We start from the raw sequence: 23158 nt of genomic DNA, 5'->3' as shown, positions 1-23158 counted from the left end.
ATCATGTTTTGAAGCCAGCCCAGGCAGGAAAGTCTGTGAGTCTCTTATTTCCAGTTACCCAACAAAAAGCTGGAAGTGGAGGTGTGGCTCAAATGATAAAGTAAGTGCCAGCCTTGAGCAAAAGAAAAAAACAACTAAGGAACAATGGCCAGGCTCTGAGTTCAAGCCCTAGTCCCAGCAAAAACAAACTTGTGGCTCACACTTGTGATCCCATGTACTTGGGAAGCAGAAATGAGGAGGATTATGAACCAAAGCCACTCTAACCTCCTTCCTTCCCAAAAAAAGACATACATGAGACTCCATCTCAATAGAAAACTTGGACATGGTGGTCCATCCCTGTCCTCTTAGCTACAGTGGGAAGCATAAATAGGAAAATTGCAGTCTAGATTAGCCCAGGCAATAAAGCAAAACCCTACCTCAAAAGTAACCAGAACAAGCTGGGCGCCAATGGCTCACACCTGTAATCCTAGCTACTCAGGAGGCTGAGATCTGAGGATCATGGTTCAAAGCCAGCCCAGGCAGGAAAGTCCATGAGACTCTTATCTCCTATAAACCATGGAAGTGGCGTTGTGGCTCAAGCGGTAGAGCACTGGCCTTGAGCTGAAGAGCACAGGGACAGCACCCAAGCCCAGAGTTCAAGCCCCACAATCAACCAAAAAAAAAAAAAAAGTAACCAGAACAAAAAGGGCTGGAGGTGTGGCTCAAGTGGTAGACTAGCTAGCTAGTTAGTGTGTGGCTTTGAGTTCAATCCCAATACCCAAAAACATTACCATAATAATAAAAATGGAGAAGGTAAGTTGGAGATTCCTTATGGCAATCCTTTCATTCTCCTTGCTCAGTCTCTTCATCTCTCTCCTGGTTCTTTAGATAGGGATGAAAACGTTGGCATCCACGTGGGCAGGGATTTCTTTTCAAAATGTTTTTCTGTATTCTGAATATAGATTATACTTGTTTCTAAATCTAGGAATGGAAATTCCAGAAAACCAGAGGAAACTCGCCATGTTAAACGCTCAGAAGGCAGGACAGGGCAAGTCAAAAGGTAAGGTTTGGAGAAGGTTTGGCTCATTAATAATGCCCTGGGGGAGGCTAATGGCTGTTGGACTGACCAGCTCGGAGTGCTGAGGAGAAGCCATTGGTCTGACCAGCTCTGAGTGCAGAGGAGAAGCCGGTGGACCCTGAGAGTCTGCATCCAGTTTTTTGTTTGTTTTGGTTTTGTGCTAGTCCTGGGGCTTGACCTTGGGGCCTGAACGCTGTCCCTAAGCTATTTTGCTTAAAGCTAGCATTCCACTACTTGAGCCTCTGCTGTACTTCTGATTTTTTTTTTTGGGGGGGGGGATTAAAAGAGTCTCATGGATCTTTCTGCTGTGGAACCTCGGTTTTTAGGATTCAGCCTCTTGAGCAGCTAGGATTATAGGCGTGAGCCACAGGCACTGGCTTGTATCCAGTTTTGTAAGTGGATGCATACATTTCTTAAGTGGCACAAGAGAGCTGTAGACCCTTGGTTCTGCTAGACTCCTTTGCTCTTCCAATCCCTTAGGGAATTACGTCACTTTTCAAGCCTCTTGATGGGTGATAACCTTCCTTGGTCTATCACCCATTTTGAAGGCATGCAAGGAGCAGTAAGCTGGCTGCACCTGGCCTGTGTACAGAGCAAGCTCCAGGTGCAGCGTGTCAAGCAGTAAGTGACATAAAAAGAAGAGGTCTTTCAGAGAGGAGATCCCCAGGTATAGCTGAGTCCCAGTGCATGAACACTAATATCTCCACAGTGCAGATGACACCAAATATCTAGCTCAAATTTTTTTTGCTTTTTGTTTTTCTGTTGTTTGTTGTTGGTTTTTGTTTTGGGGGTTTGTTTTTTCTTTTATGAGTTTTTTGGGGGGGTTGCTTTTGTGTTTTTTTTTTTGTGAAAATACTGTACAGAGGGGTTACAATTACATGGGCAAGATAATGAGTACATTTCTTATCAAGCATTGTAGCCTCCTCCTTTGTTTCCCCTTCCCATCCCTTCCCATCCTCCCACTGCCTCCCCGCCTACTCTTCCCCGCTCCCCTCTCCCCCCCACCAAAGTTGTAAAGTTTGTTTTCGACATAATTGTGGGGTTGTTTTTTTTTTTTTTTGCTCTTTTTTTGTTTTGTTTTATTTTGTTTTTCTGAGACAAGGACTTACAGTATAGCTCAGACTGGCCTCAAATGGACTTCCCTCCTGCTTCACCCTCCCAAGTACAGGGATTACAGACATGAACCACTATGCCCAGCTTCAGTGAAAAGAATTTGATCCTAAAACGATGTAGTATTTTTTTAGCAACTTTACTTAGATTGAGTTTTCTACTCGGAGAGGGATTTGTCCTGTGAAATGTGTTGCATTCAGGGTTTCTATAACTGGAAATGGAAAGGCAAGGACCAATAAAATAATGCACAGGACTACAAGAGTGGAGAGAGAAGAGTTCATTACTAATGATAATAGCCCCTGTTTTCTGGATGTAAATACAGATTATTTTTGCCTCATTACCTTCCTCTTATTCGTATCTCTACTTAATCTCTACTCAGATTAGTAAATATGAGTTTGTTCAAATGTATTAGCTTGTCTGCGTCTAGTAGCTTAGTATGCAGCTAACTCCATTCCTAAATAATGGAAAGACAAGCTAAGTACTATGTTTTTGGTTTTGTGGTTTTGTGTGTGTGTGTGTGTGTGTGTGTGTGTTGTCATTAATTTTTTTTTGTTTAGTTTTTGTAATAAAAAAGATGAAGTCTGGTCTGAGAAGTTAGCTCAGTGGTAGAATGCTTGCCTTGCAGGCATGAGGCCCTGGGTTCGATTCCTCAGCACCACAGAAGCGGAAAAAGCCAGGAAGTGGTGCTGTGGCTCAAGTGGTAGAGCGCTAGCCTTGAGCTAATTAGCTGAGGGACAGCACCCAGGCCCAGAATTCAGGCCCCACAACGGACCCCCACCCCCCCCCCCCCCAAAAAAAAGGTGAAGTCTTCAAGACTTTCCTGCCCAGGCTAGCCTTGAACCACAATTCCAGATCTCAGCTTCCTGAGAAGTTCAGATTACAGATGTAAGTTACTGGTGACTAGCTAATATACTTTTAACTAAATCAACAAATCAAAAATGACCATGTGAAAAAAAATCATACAAAACCCATAAAGTGGCTATGTGAAGAAGAAAAATTAAAAAAATCCTGACACCTACAAATAGGGAACTCTCTATTAAAATTAAAGAGGCTCAACTCTATCTCTTTTTCAATATCTATGGGTGTAACTGTGTTGGTAAATGTTTCCTGAGTAATACTTAGTCTTATAAGTTCCATAATAATACTTCTCTATGAAGGTTCAGTGATCTACTCCCAATTCCACAAAATCCTATGAAAATTTGAACAAATCGAGGCCAGGCATTGGCGGCTCACCAATGTAATCCAAACTTCTCAGGAGATCTGAGGAGATCTGAGGATCAGTTTGAAGCCAGCCTGGGCAGGAAAGTCTGTGAGACTCTTATCTCCAATTAGCTAGCAAAAAGCCAGAAGTGGGGGCTGGGAAGGTGGCTCAGTGGTAAAGTGCTTGCCTTGCATGCCAGAGGCCCTGGGTTCGATTCCTCAGCACCACATAAGCAAAAAGAAAAAAGCCGGAAGTGGCGCTGTGGCTCAAGTGGTAGAGTGCTAGCCTTGAGCTGCAGAGCTGAGGGACAGCGCCCAGGCCCAGAGTTCAGGCCCCACAACCGGACCAAAAAAAAAAAAGCCAGAAGTGGAGGTATGGCTCAAGTGGTAGAGCTCCAGTCTTGAGTGAAAAACCTAAGGGACACTCAGGCCCTCAGTTCAAGATCTAGAACTAGTGTGTGTGCACGTACACAAGCACACACACACACACACACACACACACACACGCACACATGCACACGCACATAAAAATAAATAAAGCCAAAAAATTTTTCAACAAATCCATGGCAGGGTATCCAAGGTAAAATTCCAGTGCAAGTGCCAGACATGGACTTGAGAAAACTAACTTCATTTCCAGCAAAATGTGTTTAATTACCAGCATCACAAGTAATGCTGAGTGCTGGAGAGTATGGGACATGAGCTGTGTAGTTTGTACAGTTAAAACTGGTTCTGGCATAGCTTTATTAATTGATTATTTTGTGTTGGTCCTGGGGCTTGACCTCAGGGCCTGGGCAATTGCCTCTGAGCTTTTTTGCTCAAGGCTACTGCTCTACCACTTGAGCCAGCTTTTTGGTAGTTAATTGGAGATCAGAGTCTCACAGACTTTCCTGCCGGGGCTGCCTTTGAACTGCCATCCTCAGATCTCAGCCTCCTGAGTAGCTAGGATTACAAGTATGAGCTACAGCACCCAGGCATATCACTTACTTTTTCATCTTTTCCAATATATTGCCTCACTTTGAGGTCCTCCCACTTAACAGTCTCCTTGCTCCTCCCTGTTGGTGGCAGTCGCACAAGGTCCCATGGTAACAGTCATTAGCCACAGGACACCTAGGAGGTGGACCACCACGGGTCTCAGGATGATGTTGTATCTCACCCAGTGTAGTTTTTCATAGGATAGCTATTAACATGTTCTTTTGGTGAATGTGGATAAGATTATTCCCTTGGGGTTATTGAGTGACCTGGTCCATGTTCTCCCCGAGTTAGGCTACAATGGATGCCCGGCGGCCCCACCCCACCAAAGCCTGCCACCCCTGCACCAGCGTCACATCACTGTGCCCACCAGTGTCCCACAACAGCAGGTTTTCGCCCTGGCGGAGCCCAAGAGGAAGCCCTCACTCTTCTGGCATACCTTCCACAAACTCACCCCCTTCAAGAAATGAGCCAGGCAGGAGCACACCTCCACGAACTATTGTAAGAAGAGAAGTACCTGCGTTTCCTCCGACTGAAGTCCATGGACAGGTCCTGGGCCCAGTGCTGAGCACTTCTTTTGGAACACTGATGAAGGGGAGAAGGAATCGTCCTTGCCTTCCATCTTCAGAAACCCAGCTGCCTTCATGGAAGGGAAGCGGTCAGGAAGAGGTCATGTTACACTGGGAGCCTGGTGCAATCTGAGGTTCTGGAAGCTGGGAGCCAGAGTCATGCTCTGGGGGCTGGGGGAAAGAAGGATGTGATGCTGGGGCACAGGAGTACCTCTGCTGTGGGTCCCTGAGCCATTCTGGTCCCTAAGGAACAACTCAATCCAGTTGCTCTTTCTGCATTTGACTTTGAGTTGAAAGGACTCATCTGTGGTCTAGGGGGAATTTATATGATTCTACTCGTTCCCTAGAAGAGCTTTTCTCTTTTCTGTAGCTGCAGCTCTGGTGTCACCTGAGGCCACACATTTACCAAGCAACAGTGCAGGTCATATCTTACAAGCTTCCTCCCCAGCAAGTGAGGGGGGGAAACTGAGGCATCTGTCCCCTGGCAGCACAGCTGCCTGGGAAGAAATGCCACCACAGGCTGGTTTGGCCTTTTTGTCTGTCTCTGTTGATCCTTGCCTGCTGCATGCCTTGTGTAGATAATGCCTCAAGCATAAACCTAAGAGACTGCCATTCACACAAGCATTTTGTGATACAAAAGTTCATTGACTTTAGGTTTGACAGGCAAATAAGTGCAGGAGTTAGGAGCAGTCTTAAAAGCACCTCTTCCAAAGGAGAGTCTTAACATCCTTGCCAATGAAATTACAAAGACACTGACACCCCAGGGGCAAAGCAATCAGCTTCCTGTTGACCTACAGCACTTTGTCACAGGAATGGGGCCAGTAGAGTATAGCCATAGCTGTAGCAGAGCCACTGTGGGCATGGCAGCAACTCCCAAGATGCCTTTGTAAAAGAGGCTTGGAGGACTCATCAGGTCACACAGGCTAAGAGGATCCAGTAGATCATGATCTTCCTTTCCTTATCTCTACTGGAGAGTGTGAAGAAGTAGTTTTTACTGTGTCTGGAGGAGATAGACTTCACTTTTTTTTTTTTTTTTTTTTTGCCTCCCTGGTACCCTGGCTAGAGGATATCATTCCCCAGCCTCTGGGTAATAGTTCAGTTTTGTATGATGTTCTTGCAAAGGTCTTTCTTCTTTCACAGCCCCATGCTTGAGAATAAGTAAGTCTGTAATGTCATATATAAGCATTGTTAGCTTAGCTACTTAGAAGGCTGAGATCTGAGATTGCAGTTCGAAGCCAGCCCAGACAGGAAAGTCTATGAGACTTTTATTTACAATTAACCACCAAAAAGCCAAAAGTGGAGTTGTGGCTCAAGTGGTAGAGCACAAGCTTTGGGCAAAAAAAACTCAGGGACAGACCCTGAGTTCCAGCCCAAGGACCGGCACAAAAAAAGACAAATGTGTTAGTTCTTGATCTGTTCCTCTCCTCTGCCTCTTTATCTCCAAATATCCAAATATCTTAAAGGAGGTGATGTCAAAGATGACCAAAACTAGAACTTCTCATGGGCCTTACATGTTTACTTAGAGACTGTATTGCTGGGAGGTGACATTGCTTTGAGGCCAGAAGCCTAGGACTGCTTCTGTGGGTTCTTGAATTCTGTGTTGAGACAGAAGAGGTGCTGTGTGGAATTGTGTGTGTGTGTGTGTGTGTGTGTGTGTGTGTGTGGTGTGGGGTATATGTGCACATGTGCACACATGTGTGTATGTGTATGTGTGTCATTGAATAGATAACCTCAACTTCACTTGCTTTTCTATAATGGACAGTTTTACTAGCAAAATGGAATGACATATTTTGGAAACTGTACTTAACCTGATTGTTCTGTACTGGAGTTTGTGTGTGTAGCCATTTGGAACCATTGTATTGTTTTGAAACTCAGAAAATTGCTTTAAGGAAATAAAGAAGAATCACTTGGCGCCTGTTACATTTCCAATGAGGATTCAGCTTGAGTGAAGGCTTCCAACTCCTTGGTATTTGCCAATGAACAATGAAGAAATGCTTTAAGTTTCATGGCCTGCTCTAATGTATTTCCCAGCTGAGCCCTAACTTCCGGCCCCCACCCAGCTCCACAGACTTCCTAATGGCCATGTTTGGGATTTGTTTATATGTGTGTGTTTGTTAGTTTTATGTAGTATACCAAAAAGTCACTGGATCAAGTATTTCATGTATAGCCCGTTTGGATTTTTAGGTGACTTTTTGAGAACTAATGTATGATCTAACAAATAGAATATCCTTTGATTTCTTGAAAAATCTGTATGTCTGCTTTGAAGTTGGGCATGCTACTGCATCCCTAATCCTAGCTCTTGAGAAGGTTGCCAGTTCAAAGCCTTGCCTGGGCTATGTTAAGACCCTGTTTCCAAAAGCCAAAGAGAGACAGACAGACAGACAGAGACAGAGAGATAGAGAGAGAAAGAAACAGAATATCTACCTACTTTTGGACTTCTTACTAAATATCTTGGTTCTGTAAAGAATGGAAGGCCTAAAGTATCTTTACTTTTAGGCTGGTAAATTTCTGTAAATTTGAAAAACAGTGAAAAAACAAAAAGCCTCCTACCTGAATTGTGTATGGATTAAATTTCATTGGGAATCTTATTTTTAATTCCCCTCTGTCCCCCTCCCCCCAATCCCCTTCCCCACTTTTCTTGATTAGACCAAAAAAGAAGATAGGACATTGCAATGTATTTCACTCATTTCTTTATTATCTCTAATTTGCCAGCTCTTTGGAAATACAGCTGAAATACCTTCTGAATGTTGGTCTTGCCTAACATAGCAGTTGATAATAAGCAATCACAAGCAGTATTCTTTGAGGGAAAAAAAAATCGTAGAGAAATAACAGGTCTGGTGTCTGGCCTCCAAACTGAAAGAGGGTCTTCTGCTTGCCTGAACTTTTGTGGGATGTTATTATCTGCATTGTTTGTTTTCATTAGATCACAGAAAAAAGCCAGAAGTGGAGGCGAGGTGTAGCCGGAGTGGTAGAGCACAAGACTTAAGCAAAAAGAAAAAAAAGCTAAGCAAGGATGTAAGGTCCTAAATTCAAGCCCCAGTACCTGCATCAAATCAAATCAAAAAGGATATGTTTAATTCAAACGTTAGTTCACAGTGCAAAGCTTATGTGGAAGCTGTGACCCTGGCATCTTGCGACAGTGGGAAGCTGAGGGGTGGTTGGCCAGGACTGGACGACCTTGCTTGAGGTAGAGAACAGTGCATGGCCCGGTTGCCTGCTGCTGTCACTGTTATTTGTCTAGGAGAGGAAAAGCAGAAGTGTCCTTTGGAAGACATTTTTCCACAAGTGTGAGTAAATAGGTTTTCCACACCAGGAGGCCAGACAGGGCTTGTGGGTTAAGCCACTAGCAAAGTCTAATCAATTCATTTCATCTGCAGATATTTCTCCCTCAGGCTGCTTATTTTCAGGATGCAAAAGACTTTGGAGGGAAAACAAAACAAAACAAAACAAAAACAAAAATAGCCAGGTGCTAGTGGCTCATACCTGCAATCCTAGCTATTCAGGAGTCTGAGATTTGAAGATTGTGGTTTGAAGCCAGCCCAGGCAGGAAAGTCCATGAGACTCTTATCTCTAATTAACTACCAAAAAAGCTCAAAATAGAGCTGTGGCTCAAATGGTAAAGTGCTAGCCTTGAGGAAAGAATCTTAAAGACAGCACCCAGGCCCTGAGTTCAAGCTTCAGGTCTGCCACCCCCAGAAAACAAGAGTGGGGGAGGGAAGCCAAGTGTTGACTCACACCTGAAATCATAACTACTTAGAAGGCTGAGATCTGAGGATCTCAGTTCAAACGCAGCCTGAGCAAGAAAGTCTGTGCGACACTTGTCTCCAACCAACCACCCAAAAGCCAGACGTGGAGTTCTGTCTCTAGTGTGGAACATTAGCCTTGCGTTAAATAAACTCAGAGACAGCCACCAGGCCCCGAGTTCAAGTCCCAGGACCAGCACCAAAAGAGAGAGAGGCGGGGGAGGAACTGTGGCTCAAGTAGTAGAATACTAGCCTTGGGCAAAAAAGCCAAGCAAAAGCACAAGGCCCTGTGTTCAAGCCCCAGTACTGACACAAAATTTAAAACCAAAAGACTTTGGTATAGCTGGGGGTAGGGGGAGCAGGTAGGGTAACCCTAACTTTCATATACATACTTTGATGCATGGTTGATGACATTTCTATCTAGAAAACATTTTGAAGTAGTTCTGTAATTTAAGAGTCTTTTTTGTATATATTCACAACCACTGTGTGTGACCTGCTTGCTACTTTGGAAGATTTTTGTAAGCTTTTGACTCAGCTGCATCAAGACGGATTGTCCTGGACAGGTCTTTGGAGGTTACACTTTGGAGCTGGTGAGTTCACTTTCCCGGTTGAAGTAGGCTCTGCCAGATACGTATTTTCGTTAAATGAAGTTTTTTGTAAAAAAATATATATATTTACAATGGTATTTTAAATGATTTCTGTAAATGCTGTGAATCTTATACTTGTCATTTTGTATATGTATATTAAAATGAATTTGCTAAATGGGTTCTGGTAGTGATTTAAGAAGTACAGTAAGCTCTCTCTCTCTCTCTCTCTCTCTCTCTCTCTCTCTCTCTCTCTCTCTCTCTGCTCTTTTCTAGCTCTTTCTCAGCTCTTTCCTTCTCTTCTCTTTCCCAGCTCCCTTTTCTTTCCTAGCTCTCTCTTTCCCACCTTTCCCAGACGCTCTCTTTTCTAGCTCTTTTCTCTCTCTTTCCCAGCCATGCAGAGGGCCAACATGGCCTGGTGCCAGCCAGAACGATGAATAAACCTATCCCTTACCTGGAAAAAAAAAAAAAAAAGTACAGTAAGGAGGATATGGAAGAGGAGGAAGGGGAGGAGGGGGTAGCAGCATGTACTCAAACTTGTAATCCTAACTACTCAGGAGCCTGAAATCTGAGCACCATGGTTTGAAACCAGTCCGGGCAGACAAATCTGAGACCCATCTCCAATTAACTAGCAAAAAAGCTGAACATAGGAGTTGTGGTTCAAGTGACAGAGCACCAGCCTTGACTGAAAAAACTAAAGGAAAGCACCCAGGCCCTGAGTTCAAGCCCCAAGACCAACACACACAGTGCCAGTACATTAATAGAACTGGGCCTATGGAAGCAGGCTGGAAATGGGAGTCTTACTTTGGATTTTGGTTGTTGGCATTGCTTTCCTCTGATCCTGGGACTTCCTGTATGCTAAGCAGATGCTATACTACAGTCTGGGTTTATAGCAGCAACTTTTGGCCCAAAGCAATGGGAGGTGGGTGACCTTCAGGACAGGTTCCCCGGCTAACTGGGAACTATGCCTCCCTCCCCCAGCTCTACATATCCTTTCACTTTGGGGTGAGGTGATTAAGAATTTCCTTCTTGGCAAGCATACATGGCTCATGCTTGTAATCCTACTCGGGAGGCTGAGGTCTGAGGCTCTCATTTCAAAGCCAGCCTGAGCATGAAATTCTTATTTGCAGTTAGCCACCCAAAAGCTGGAAGTGTAGCTGTGGCTCAAGCAGCAGATCTCTGGCCTTGACACAAAAACTCAGGGACAGCACACAGGCCCCAAGTTCAAGCCCAAGGACTGCCATACACACCAATTTTTTTCCTTGATTAAGAGTTTCAGGCCAGCTGAGTAAATAGCCCATTGTTTGCTGTGAGTAATCAGAGTCCTGATGGGGTTGTCAAGGCTACTGTTTTTATTTGTTCATTTAGGTCAGCCAAACTACTTACAGCCTGCTCTGCTCAGCCCTCTAGGCCCGACCTGGGGTCCTTCGCTTGGGTGAAGGAGGGTGAAGGCACCGATGGCCACACTTAGTGGCAGAGCACAAAATGGAGAGAAGGGTGTTCTGGCAGAGTAGTTGGCAAGCAAGCTAGTGGGTATTAGCTGCACAGAGCACAGGGGAGACCAGTGAAGTGTGATTAAGGTCTCCAGGTGTCTACTTCAGGAGATGGGTCCTTACTGAATCCACTCCTGACAAAGGCCACTGCAGGGCATTGGGGAGATCAGCCCATAGCAATAGGGAAGTCGGGCAGGTTTAAGCCGAGATGGAGCTGGGAGTGTGACTGGAATGAAATGACCAGATTGGTGAATGGAGGCTGGCTGTCACAGCCTTGTGGCCCAGGGTGGCACCACAGAAGAGGCAGACTGTAGCCAGGACTGGCTATTTAGAAGCTGGCTTGGTGGCAGTGGGAAGAACAGGTATGAAATCTGAGGCAGAGTGACAACTTGGAAGATAAGGACAGGGCAGAAGAGTGGAAGGTCACTATGAAAGTCTCAGACAGGAGGGACGGGGGACACTGATGACACCACTGGTGCTACATGCCTGTAGTCTCAGCACTCAGAAGGCTGAGAACCAAAATTGTGATTTCCAAGCCAGCCTGAGCTATACAAGGAGATGCTCTCTCAAAGAATATGAATGAAACAGATAGATAGGTAGGTAGATAGTTGACAGATGATGGATGAAAGATAAATCTGTTTATAGACAGATGTTAGATGATAGATAATGGGTAGGAAGATTATAGAAGTGATAGATAATGGATAGGTAGATTATTTCTAGACAAATTGTTAGCAAAATGAGCTCCCTTCCCATAGCTTAGTCCACTCCTTCTCTTTTCCACAATTTAGCATGCTCCCTTCCTAGGCAACACTAGGCTCATGTAGTAAAGGCAGTAAATAATCAACTTCCAACCCCCTTTACCTTGGGATGGTACTTCTCTGGGGCAGCTACCACTAGGCAACAAGAGCCCTTCAGCTCTGGGCAGCTGCAGTAGGACCCCTTATCTACTATTTGGACAGCAGCCATAAATCCTAGTCCACCATGATGAGGCCCCTGGCCCACATGTCGACACCAGGGTCTCCGCCTTCTAGCTCCTTCTAGCCCCTCCTAAACCTAGGTTATATAGGTCACCCCAGACAATAGCCGGTGCTGCTTCTCACTTCTCCCTTGTGAGGAGTCTTGGCAATAAATCTTTCTTTGTTCTGTGTACCTGTATGTCTGTATGGTTCTCTGGCAAAGTCTTTAATCTTTCATTTAATCTTTCACAGATAAATGATAGATGCTAACAGAAGTAGCTTATTTATAGACAGATGAATAACTGATAGATAACAGACTAGATATATTGATGATTAATAGATGATAGAAACTGGATGGGCAGATTATAGATACATTGATGATTGACAGATGATAGATAATGGATAGTAGATAATGGAATGGGTGCATGGGCGGGTGGGTGGGTAGAGAGATGAGAGCTGGATGTGACTAGCTCTACTAAGGTGAAGTTGCTGGCACCTGTAGTCCCCACTCCCCACCATCTACTATGTAACCCCTTGTACCTCTCAAACTAGAATTGTGGCTTGGGGCCCACTTGGCACTCCAAAAGCTATTGAGACCCCATCTCAATAACCCAATAAAAAGCTGGATACAGTGCTGCTATGTGTCATCTCAGTTACACAGCAAATGTAAATAGGAAGAGCACTGTCAAGGTATTAACACAAGACCCTATTTGAAATGAAGTTAAAAAGAGCCAGGGGAATGGTTCAAGCGGCGTGAGGCCCTGGTACTGTCCCACTCCCAATCCCCAAACCAAAAACCGATCCTTTTGTCTTATTGAAACTGTTTAGTTGTAGGTAAGTGTTAATTAACACTTCTTAGGGAAAGTTAAATATCATCAAGTAGCTGAAAAAGAGTGGTGGGCAGGGTGGGGATAGACGTGACCTGTGCTGATCCAGATTCCTCAAGTCGAAAGGAACTAGCAGTTAGGGCGCTGGAGGCTTATGCCTGTAATCTAGCTACTCAAGAGGCTGAGATCTGAGGATCATGGTTCAAAGCCAGCCAGGAAGCAAAGTCCATGAGACTCTTATTTCTAATAACCACCAAAAAACCCCAAAAGCTAGAAGTAGAACTGGGGCTCAAGTGGTAGAGCACTAGCCTTGAGCAAAAAAGCTAAGTGACAGTACCCAGGCCCTGAGTTCAGGCCCCAGTAGCTGCACAAAAATAAATAAGATAAAATCAATCAATCAATAGGACAGGCAAACAAAACAAAACAAAATGGATCCCGGGGTGTTTATTTTTCTGCACTAATCAGTGCTGGTTGAAGATGCTACCTGACTCAAAGTTGGTGCAAAATTGGGGGGGAGGGGAAGCACAGAGAGGGGAGGGGCTTGAATGCAGGCAAGGCCTTCCTCTGTGATTGGCTTTTTTGCTGAAGTCTATTTTCCTAACACTTGAGCCACACCTCCATATTAGCTTTTTTTGCTGGTTAATTGGAGATAATACTTCTTTGCCTAAGCTGGCTTCAATCTTTGATCCTCAGATCTCAGCCTCCTGAGTATCTAGGATTACATACATCAGCCACCAGCACCTGCTATTGCTGCTTATTCATTTATTTATTTATTTGCAATCATGGGGCTTGAATTCAGGACCTGAGCATTGTCCTTGAGCTTTTTTGTTCAAGGCTACCGCCCTACCACTTTAGCCACAGGTCTACTTCCAGTTTTTAAGTGGTTCCTTGGAGAGAAGAGTCTCATAAATTTCCCTGCCAGAGCTGGCTTCAAACTTTGATCCTCACATCTCTGCCTCCTGAGTAGGTAGGATTACAGGCATCAGTCCACTATTACTACCATATTTGAAGCTCTTCCAAGCCCTCCCTCCATTCCCTCCTCTTCCTGCTGTTTTGCTGCCACATCCACAAGGGAATTGCAAGGCAGGAAAGGTGTGATTTTCCTTAGTTTGCCTGGATTCCTGACTTGTATAAAGAACCTGGCTCCTGACTGCTGTCCTGGGGTTCAGGTAAGCTTTTGGGGAAGGGTTCTTTACAGGCAGTTGGAAGTATCTGAATCAAGAGAGTATCTTAGGCTGGGCAGGTAGCTTAGTGGTGGAGAGCTTGCTTAGCATGCATGAAGTCCTGGATTTGATTCCTCACCACCACATAAACAGAAAAGGCTGGAAGTGGCACTGTAGATCAATTGGTAGAGTGCTAGCCTTGAGCAAAAGCAGCTCAGTGACAGTGCCCAGGCCCTGAGTTCAAGCACCAGGATTGGCAAAAAAAAAGTATCCTTCCTGTCCATAGCTTCCTACCCTTCCACCATCTGATATCTGTTGGGTAAGACAGAGATAAGCTGTTGGCAAATGTTTCTTTTTGAGCAAAAGACACTGGGAGAAGAAAGCAGCTTTGGAAATTCTTTTGCAAGATCTAGCAGCTGAAAGTAAGCCATTAAGAGTAACTAATGGACCTTCTTAGCTTTCTGGAAAAGTTTGTAGCTTACTTTGCACATGTTTTAATTACGTTTTTTTTTGCTTTTATTTCTGAGCTGTCCTGGGGTTTGAAGTGAGGGCCTTGAACTCTTGCTAGGCTACCCCTCCCCATGTCCTGTAAAGCTAGAGCTCTACTACTTGAGCCACACCTCCATTTCTGGCCTTTTTCTGGTTAATTGGAGGTAAGAGTCTCTTGGATTTGTCTGTCCAGGCTGGCTTTGAACCATGATTCTCTGGTCTTATCCTCCTGAGTAGCTAGGTTTAGCTGTATGAGCCACGGGCACCTGGTTATAATATGTATGTTTTTATATTCATGGTTTATGTTAATTTTTACAGTATAGTCAAATTCTATGTGTTGAAGAAGAAATTCACAACGTGAAGAGCATATAGGAGAAAATATTCCAATAAAGGCATCTTAGAGATGCATTCATTCATAGGTTGTCAGGGAGAGAGGGCTGTCAGAGTGTTAGGACATTTATGCACAGGAAGCTGAGCCTCAATCAACATCGCTCAGCTAGCCAAGTGTGGTGCACACCTTTTTTTTAAAAATAATTTTTTATTGAAATTGATGACATCAATTTCACAAATCTCACAGCATTGTGGGATAATGATACTTAAAGTCACAAACAAATTTTAACCTTCACATGGGTGATACACACCTTTAATCATAGTACTCAGAAAGCTGAGGAAGATAAACTCAGAATTCTAGATCAGTCTGGAATACATGGGAGAGACCTTATCTCAAAGCAGATTTCTGGCAAATGAGGATATAGTTTAAATATTTGGGTAGAGTGTTACTACATAAGTCACAGCTCCCTACCTTGGCAAGCAAGGCTATCAAGCAGCAAAGTCCTGAGTTCAAATTCCAGTATTGGCAAATAGATAAATAAACCATTCTGGTTTTCTCTTAGCTCTTTTCTATGGGGAGCAGACCGAATCTATCGCAATTTGATGTCTTTATGATCTTGTGATTTTTTTTTGGGGGGGGGGTTGTCACTGAAGCAACCTGTACTGCGTACCTTGAAAAGTTGAAAGGAAAAGTATACACCCCTAACAAAGGCTGGCCTGTGAACTGCCAGCCACTTCTGAGTTAAACAGAGGTAGCAGCTGTGGATGGATTTGGCGCTGAGAAAACTCAACCCAGTTTCCTAAAAAAGCATGTTTGTCATTTCAGAAGGAAACATCTGCCTTTCCTTTTCCCAAAGCACTTGTTTTGCATTAGACTGTGCCCTGCGGTACTCAGAGACTTCCATAAGATGGGAAAACAGTCCTTTGGATGATTGGTTAGCTAATTTTTATAAATATCTAGGAAAAAGTAAAAAAAAAAAAAAACTAGCACCATGTGCTGGTGGCTCATGCCTAATCCTAGCTACTCAGGAGGCTGAGATCTGAGGATCAAGGTTCAAAGCCAGCCTGGGCAGGAAAGTCCATGAGACTTATTTCCAATTAACCATCAGAAAACCAGAAGTGGAGCTGTGGCTAAAAGTGGCAGAGCACTAGCCTTGAGCAAAAGAGCTTAGGGGATAGCACTTAGATCCTGAGTTCAAGCCCCATGACCCACAACACACACACCCCCCCCAAAAACGAGGGACACTTCTACCATTTCACTACTCTAAAGAAACCATGTGCACCTGCATATATTTACTTCTCATCTACATGTATTTTCTGCATATATGCATCTACATATGTATCAATACAATGTACATGATATTTTGGTCTCTTCCCCTTCCCCCTCCCTCTCTCTGTCTCTCTCTCTCTCTCTGTGTCTCTCTATCTCTGTCTCTGTCTGTCTGTCTGTCTGTCTGTCTGTCTCTCTCCCTCTCTCTCTCTCTCTCCCTACCCCCTTCTTTCTTTATTTTTTGGCAGTACCACAGTTTGGATTCAAGGCCTAATGTTCCTTCTCTGCTTTCCTGCACATGGCTGGTACTCTACCATTTGAGTCACCCCTGCAGCTCAGCATTTTTCTAGTTAATTAAGATGGAGTCTCTCAAACTTTTCTGCCTGGACTGTCTTCACATTTAAAGCCTAAAGATCTCAGCTCTGAATAGCTAGGATTACAGGCATGAGTCACTGGCACCAGGCTAAGCCTAGGCATTGCTCCTTAGCGTTGTTGCTCAAGGCTGTGCTCTACTTTTGCTTTTTTTTCTAATTGGACATTAGATTCTCACTGATTTTCCTACCTGGGCTGGCTTCAAACCAAAATCCTCAGGTGTCAGCCGCCTGAGTAGCGAGGGTTCCAAGTGTAAACCACCTCTATGCAGACAAGTCTTGCCATTCTTTTGAGTATATTCCAGGAAGTGGAAGTGATGGATTGGAAAGTAATTAGGTGTGTGTTTTAGTATTTATAATGTGTACTTTTCATGTGCATATGTCAAATATGGTCTTTACATTGGCCTTACAAGGTAAGTAAGCATTCTTTTTTTTCTCTGGCTCAGAAAGTGACCTGCTCAAATTGAAACAATAAATAATATGTTCTCAACTTAAATGTGGCTTCTACATTTGTTGTTCCTATTAAGATTAGTACCAAGTTGGGTGCTCATGGATTTCGCTGGTGACCCTAGCTATTCAGGAATCTGAGATCTGAGGATCCCAATTGGAAGCCAGGTTGGGCAGGTGAGTCTTTGAGACTCTTTTTTCAAATGAAGCACCAAAAAAAAGCCAGAAGTGGAGCTATGGCTCAAATGAGAGAGCATCATCAGCCTTGAGAGAAAAAAAAAAGCCAAATGAGAGCATGAGGCCTTGAGTTCAAGTTCCACTACTGATTTTTAAAAAAAAGGTCCCAATGATGTGTTACCTCCTAGGACCACATTCTTTTCTTTTCCAGGCTGGCCTGGAGCTCATGATCTTGCCTCTACCTCTCACTAACACGTCCTTCTGATTGCAATTGGTTTTTCCAAGCCATCAACTTTCTGCCCTTGCTTGCTCTGTGCATTCCAGGACAGCCTGCTTAGGCGCCACCCCTTTCTCTGCCATGAGCAGAAGGCTGTGTCCATGACTTACTGGTTTTCCTCTTCCAGTTTGGTGAGTATCATCTGAACCATGAGGATCTGGTGTCTCCTGCTCGCTGTGGGGTTCTGCACAGGCACTGTGAGCCCCCAGGACACCTGTCGGCAAGGGTATTCTGGCATCCCTGGAAATCCAGGTCACAATGGCCTGCCGGGAAGAGATGGACGGGATGGAGCAAAGGGTGACAAAGGGGACACAGGTACTCAGCACCCTCCATCAACTTTCACCTTCCCACTCATTCAGTGGAGTTTCCATCTCCCACTGAGGTCTGGCCACCTTGGGGCTTGCAGGTCATATAATGGCCTGATCACTATCATGATATTCCCTGCGTGCAGGAGTAAAAGTGCCAGACAAGGCCAACAGCACCCTGTTCCCATTCCTAGTGATAACTTTGGTCTCTTGACCCAGCAAGCCATTTCAGTGCTAGAAGCCATTTGGTGACAGAATTTTAGCAACATGAGGCCAATAGAACTCACGAGCTGGATCCTGATGGCCTACATCTGTAATCCTAGCTACTCAGGAGGGTGAGATTTGAGGACCGTGGTCCAAAGCCAGCCTGGGCAGGAAAGTCCCTGAGACTCTTACCTCCAATTAAGCACCAAAAAGAAAAACCTGGAAGTGGCTCAAGTGGTAGAGTTCTAGCCTTGAGAGAAAAAAAAAAAAAAGCTGAAAGCTCTAAATTCAAACTTAGGGTTTCCTATAGCAGTGCCCATTAGCCACAGAGGGATGGTTCCAGGCCCCACTGAGTACCTGAAGACATGAACAGTACCGAACCCTAAATTTACTATGTTTTTTTTCTATATGCACAGAACTCCAGGCAAATTAGGCACCGTAGGACATTAACAATAGTACTAACAAAATGGAACAATTGTAGACCCATGTCATTGGTATATCCCATTATCAATGTCACTGCCAAGGTCACTTAGGGGTCATTATTAAGGAAATCAGCTGCTACTTGTATACAAGCGTTTCCAGGGTGTCACAGTGGGCCTAACAACAGAGATAGTGAAGTGCCTAGCAGGCAGCGATCCTACAGCAGCAATCCTACAGCAGCGATCCTACAGCAGGATGGCAGTGTTCGTGTTCACATCCTGCATGTGCTGCCATGAGAGTTCTTCACACTACTTAGCCAGCTAGGTATCAGTGGCTCACACCTGTGACCCTAGCAACTCAGGAGGCTGAGGTCTGAGCATTGCAGTTGGAAGCCAGCCTGGGCAGAAAAGTCCAGAAGACTCTTCTCTTCAATTGATCAGCAAAAGTCTATAAGTGGAGATGTGGCTTAAGTGATACCAGGCTTGAGGGGAAAAGTCAAGTTACAGCATGATGCCCTAAGTTCAAGCCCCTGTACAGGAAAGAAGGGAGGGAAGGAAGGAAGGAAGGAAGGAAGGAAGGAAGGAAGGAAGGAAGGGGGGGAAGGGAGTGAGGGAGGGAGGAAGGGAGGGACGGAGGGAGGGAAAAGAGAAAGATAAAGAAAAAAGAAAGGGATGGAGGAAGGGGCAGAAAGTGAGAAGGTAGAACAAGGAAGGAGAAAGAGAAAGGGAAATAGGAAGGGAGGAAGGGAAAAAAGACATTGCTGTAAAATGGGTGACATTACTGTGTACCCTTCTTTCTCAGGCCTCCTTCCTTGGCTGGAATTTTGGGGAGTCACCCCGTCCATTACATCACTCATTCCTCTTACCCAGCTCCACACTTTGGTGCTCAACACTCTTTCCACCCATACCAGTGGAAAGGAAGGGGTGCCCATTAGGGTTGGGGTCATGCCCAGAATCCTCCACCATCCATTCCCCATGGAGACCAATGAATTTCATGTCTTGTCTGTTTTCTTCTTTTCTACCTAGGAGAACCAGGCCGCCCCGGGGGCCCAGGGAAGGATGGGATGAGTGGAGAGAAAGGAGAACGAGGTGAATAATGGGGGAACAATTTAATACAGAACTTGACCTATTTCAGGGGTTGTCAATAGGTGTTAAATGATTCTTTGGAGTCTTGTCTGTAGCTCTCAGGAGTGAATGGCCAAGGAAACTCTTCTTTTCTCCTTTTCTATTGGAGCCAGTCCTGGGACTTGAACCCAGGGCCTGGACACTATCCTTGAGCTTTTTGCTTAAGTCTGGTGGTTTACTATTTGAGCCACAGCTCTACTTCTGACCTTTTGGTGGTTATTTGGAGATAAAAGTCTCATGGACTTTCTTGCCCAGGCTGGCTTCGAATTGCAATCCTGAGATCTCAGCCTCCTGAGTAGCTAGGATTACAGGCATGAATCACCAGTATCCAGTCCAGCCAACTCTAAGTGCTTTTTGGAAAGAGATAGATAGCAAATCTTTTCAGCTTTGTGGGCCAAGTGGTCTCTGTCACCACAGTCCAAAAAAGCGGTCACACACTATGGCAGTTAGATAAGTGTAGCCCTGTTCCAGCAATGCTGTAGGTGTGAAGCTGACTTTTTTTTTTTTTTTTTTTGCCAATCCTGTGGCTTTGAACTCAGGGCCTGTGTACTGTCCCTGAGCTTCTTTTGCTCAAAGCTAGCACTCTACCACTTGAGCAACAGCGCCACTTCCAGCTTTTTCTGTATATGTAGTACTGAGGAATTGAACCCAGGGCTTCATGCATGCTAGGCAAGCACTCTACCACTAAGCCATATTCTCAGCCCTGAAGGCTGACCTTTGAATGATCAATTCTACATAGCATGTGGTATTTCCTTTGGCCCTTTAAACATAGACACTTAGGGCTAAAATACTAGTGGCTCACGCTTGTTAACTGACTCAGGAGGCTGAGATGTGAGGATTGTAATTAGAAGCCAGCCTGGACAGACAAATCCAAGAGACTCTCATCTCCAAATAACTAGCAAAAAGCTGAAGTTGCAGTGTGGCTCAAATGGAAGAGCACCAGCCATGAGTAGAAAAAGCCAAGTGAGAGTGTGAGGTCCTGAGTTCAAGCCCCAGTAACTATACATACTAAAAAGAGGGGTGTGTGTATGTGTGCACATACATGTGCGAGTGCATATTTACATACATATAATTTGGGAGAAGATAAATTATGTATCATCTTGTATCGATTACAAACTTTATTAATTTGTTTAGTGGGAGTTGAACTGGGCACTCTCTCATCCTCCTCTCCCTCAACGCTAGTGAGCAGAGCTCCAGTTCTGGCTTAAAAATATTGTTATAGGGCTGGGAAGGTGGCTCAGTGGTAGAGCACTTGCCTTTGCATGCTTGAGGCGGCCCTGGGTTCAATTCCTCAGCACCACATAAGCATAAAAAAAAAAGCTGGAAGTGGTGCTGTGGCTCAAGTGGGTAGAGTGCTAGCCTTGAGCTGAAGAGCTGAGGGACAGCGCCTAGGCCCAGAGTTCAGGCCCCACGACCAGACCCCCCAAAAAGAAATTGTTATAAAGGTGAGGTACAGAGGGGTAACCGTTACATAAGTCACATAAAGCGTACATTTCTTTTTTGGGTGTCACCCCTTCCTTTACTCTCTCCGTTTTTCCCTCCTGTTCCCACCTATAAGTTGTATAGTTCATTTTCAACATAGTGTCCAGTGAGTACCACTGCTGCATTTGTTCACAGTTACCCCACCAAAGACAGATGAATGAACAAACAAGACAAAAAGAAGACAAAAAGTAACAAAACAAAAACCAGTGCCAACTTTTTTTGGCTGGTTCATGGAGAGATAAGAATCTCCTGGGCCTTGCCTCTCACACTGGCTTCCAACAGGAACCCTCGGATGTCAGCTTCTTGATGGAAAGCTTTCACACACCGCCTCTCTTTCTTTTCTTCTTCTGTGCAGGAGAAGATGGCAAGGTTGAATCAAAAGGCTCCAAAGGTGACCCAGGATCCCGAGGTCCCCCTGGGAAGCACGGGCCAAAGGGATCCATCGGCCCCACGGGAGAGCCTGGGCTCCAAGGAGAGACTGGCCCTCAGGGGCAGAAGGGAGACAAAGGCGACGTAGGTCCCACTGGTCCGGAAGGGCTAATAGGCAACACTGGACCCTTGGGTCCCAAGGGCTTACCTGGTCCTGTAGGCCCCATGGGCAAGCCAGGTCCCAAGGGAGAGGCTGGACCCATGGGACCCCAGGGTGAGCCAGGAGTCCGGGGAATACGAGGATGGAAAGGAGATCGGGGGGAAAAGGGGAAAATTGGGGAGACTCCCGCCTTGCCCAAGAGTGCTTTTACCGTGGGTCTCACAGTCCTAAGTAAGTTTCCTTCTCCTGATGTTCCTATTGTGTTTGATAAGATCCTATACAATGAATTTAACCATTATAACGTCGCCACGGGGAAATTCACCTGCCACGTGGCCGGAGTGTATTATTTCACGTACCACGTCACTGTGTTCTCCAGGAACGTGCAGGTCTCTTTGGTGAGAAATGGGGTAAAAGTCCTGCACACGAAGGATGGTTACATGAGCTCTGAGGATCAGGCCTCGGGCGGGCTGGTGTTAGAGCTGAAGCTAGGGGACGAGGTGTGGATGCAGGTGACCGGAGGAGAGAGGTTCAATGGCTTGTTTGCCGATGAGGACGACGATACCACGTTCACTGGATTTTTGTTGTTCAGTAGCTCATGATGGAGACTTGGCCCATCTACTACTTCTCCTGGCAGAATTAGGTTGGTGATGGAAGCGATCGGATGATTTCATGAAATGAATTCCTCAAATTAGTGATTGCCATCCTCTGGCCAAAAAAAAAAAAAAAAAGGCAAAAACAGGACAAGTGACACCTAAAATTGGGTCTATTGACTTTTACAATCTTTAACTGAATAGAATTATTAATAAACAGTTGCTTTGCATGTATGTGTGTGTGTTTGCTGGTACTAGGATTTAAGTTCAGAGCCTCTTACTTAGTTTCTTCGCTCAAGGCTGGCGCTCTACCACTTAAGCCATACCTCCATTTCCAGATTTTTGCTTGAGGCAACTGGAGACAAATGCCCTCTTTTGTGTTATCAGGTATCAAGAAAGCCCTCCCCCGTGACTGATGCTGTGCTCTTGGATTGCCCAATCTTGGGAACTGTAGAAACTACATTTCTTAAGCAAGTGTGGCAATACACAGATTGAATCCCAACGTTTGGGAGACTGAGGCAGAAAGATCAATGAGTTCAGGGCCAGCCTGGGTTACATAGCAAGTTTGAGGCCATCCGAGGTATGTAGTGAGACTTTGTGTCAGAAATCAAAAAGAAGATATAGTAAATGGCCAATCTCAGGTAGTCATAGCAATGGAAAATGGATGAACAACACCAGTTTTGACATTGTCTGGGCTCCTAAATCCAGCTGTCCCTAAAGGCAGACTTTCTGAATTGTACTGTTGTTTCTACCACTTCTAGCTAAGACAGCCTAAGTAGTCTACCGTCCTAGAGGATGAATTTTCACAATAGTGGAAAAATCCAAACACTAAGAGTCAAGTTACACTTACTGCCATGCTAGCCACGTCAAAGGAATTTGACTTGAGTTGAAATTTTATCTGAATACTACAAAAAAATGGAATTGGGCCTCTATGTTCAGCCTTTTGTGTCTCATGTTTCTTATTGGGCAGAGACGGAACTGAATAATATGATTTTCTTCGACAGTTTTGCAATAATTATACTTGCTTAAGTCAATGAAACACTTTAATATGCTGAGATTTTTTTGGTGGTGGGGTGGGGATGGGCCATACTGGGGCTTGAACTCAGGACCTGAGTGCTGCTGTCCCTTAGCTTTTTCTACTACTTAAACCACAGCTCTATTTCCTGACTTTTGGTGGTTAACTAAAGAGTCTCATGGACTCTCCTGCCCAGGCTGGTTTCAAACCACAATCCTCAGATCTCAGCCTCCTGAGTAGCCAAGAGCTTCCTTAAGCTAAGGCCTTTTGACAGAAGATGGCACTGTGATTAGGAAAGCAATGAGGGTTATTTTGAGGAAAATATTATGTATGCACATGTAAAATACCCTGGTGAAACATCTTGATATAATTAATACACACAAAAAAAGATTGACAGGGAAATAAAATAGTCTGTTGTAGGAGGGCCAGCAGGAGGGAGTAGGATTAATGAAGAGGG

General features: G+C 44.8%; 2 protein-coding genes across 3 annotated transcripts in view; both read left to right on the top strand.

Moving 5' to 3' along the window:
* Nucleotides 1-6162, top strand: part of Spata13 (spermatogenesis associated 13) — a 124386-nt gene extending 118224 nt beyond the window's left edge. For both annotated transcript variants that reach the window (XM_042685695.1, XM_042685696.1), the window contains 2 exons: nucleotides 965-1039; nucleotides 4631-6162. In XM_042685695.1, coding sequence (XP_042541629.1) covers nucleotides 965-1039; nucleotides 4631-4806 — 251 coding nt within the window. In that variant the 3' untranslated portion in view covers nucleotides 4807-6162. The remainder of the gene's footprint in view (nucleotides 1-964; nucleotides 1040-4630) is intronic.
* Nucleotides 6163-17181: 11019 nt separating this feature from the next.
* LOC122112826 (complement C1q and tumor necrosis factor-related protein 9) lies at nucleotides 17182-21748 on the top strand. The gene is made up of 3 exons (XM_042685779.1): nucleotides 17182-17347; nucleotides 18987-19049; nucleotides 20923-21748. The coding sequence occupies exons 1-3, from the start codon at nucleotides 17182-17184 to the stop codon at nucleotides 21693-21695; spliced, it is 1002 nt and encodes a 333-aa protein (XP_042541713.1). The 3' UTR covers nucleotides 21696-21748.
* Nucleotides 21749-23158: the final 1410 nt, after the last annotated feature.

The sequence above is a fragment of the Dipodomys spectabilis genome, unplaced genomic scaffold (assembly GCF_019054845.1).
Source record: "Dipodomys spectabilis isolate Male_0828 unplaced genomic scaffold, ASM1905484v1 ptg000095l, whole genome shotgun sequence".
Taxonomy (NCBI): domain Eukaryota; kingdom Metazoa; phylum Chordata; class Mammalia; order Rodentia; family Heteromyidae; genus Dipodomys; species Dipodomys spectabilis.
This window is presented reverse-complemented; position numbering and strand designations above follow the sequence as displayed.

Excerpts from the sequence above, each read along its gene's own strand:
- LOC122112826 (XM_042685779.1), top strand. The coding sequence starts at position 17,182 with ATGAGGATCTGGTGTCTCCTGCTCGCTGTGGGGTTCTGCACAGGCACT. Across the intron at positions 17,348-18,986 it reads GGGTGACAAAGGGGACACAG|GAGAACCAGGCCGCCCCGGG; the intron begins GTACTCAGCACC and ends TTTTCTACCTAG. Across the intron at positions 19,050-20,922 it reads TGGAGAGAAAGGAGAACGAG|GAGAAGATGGCAAGGTTGAA; the intron begins GTGAATAATGGG and ends TCTTCTGTGCAG.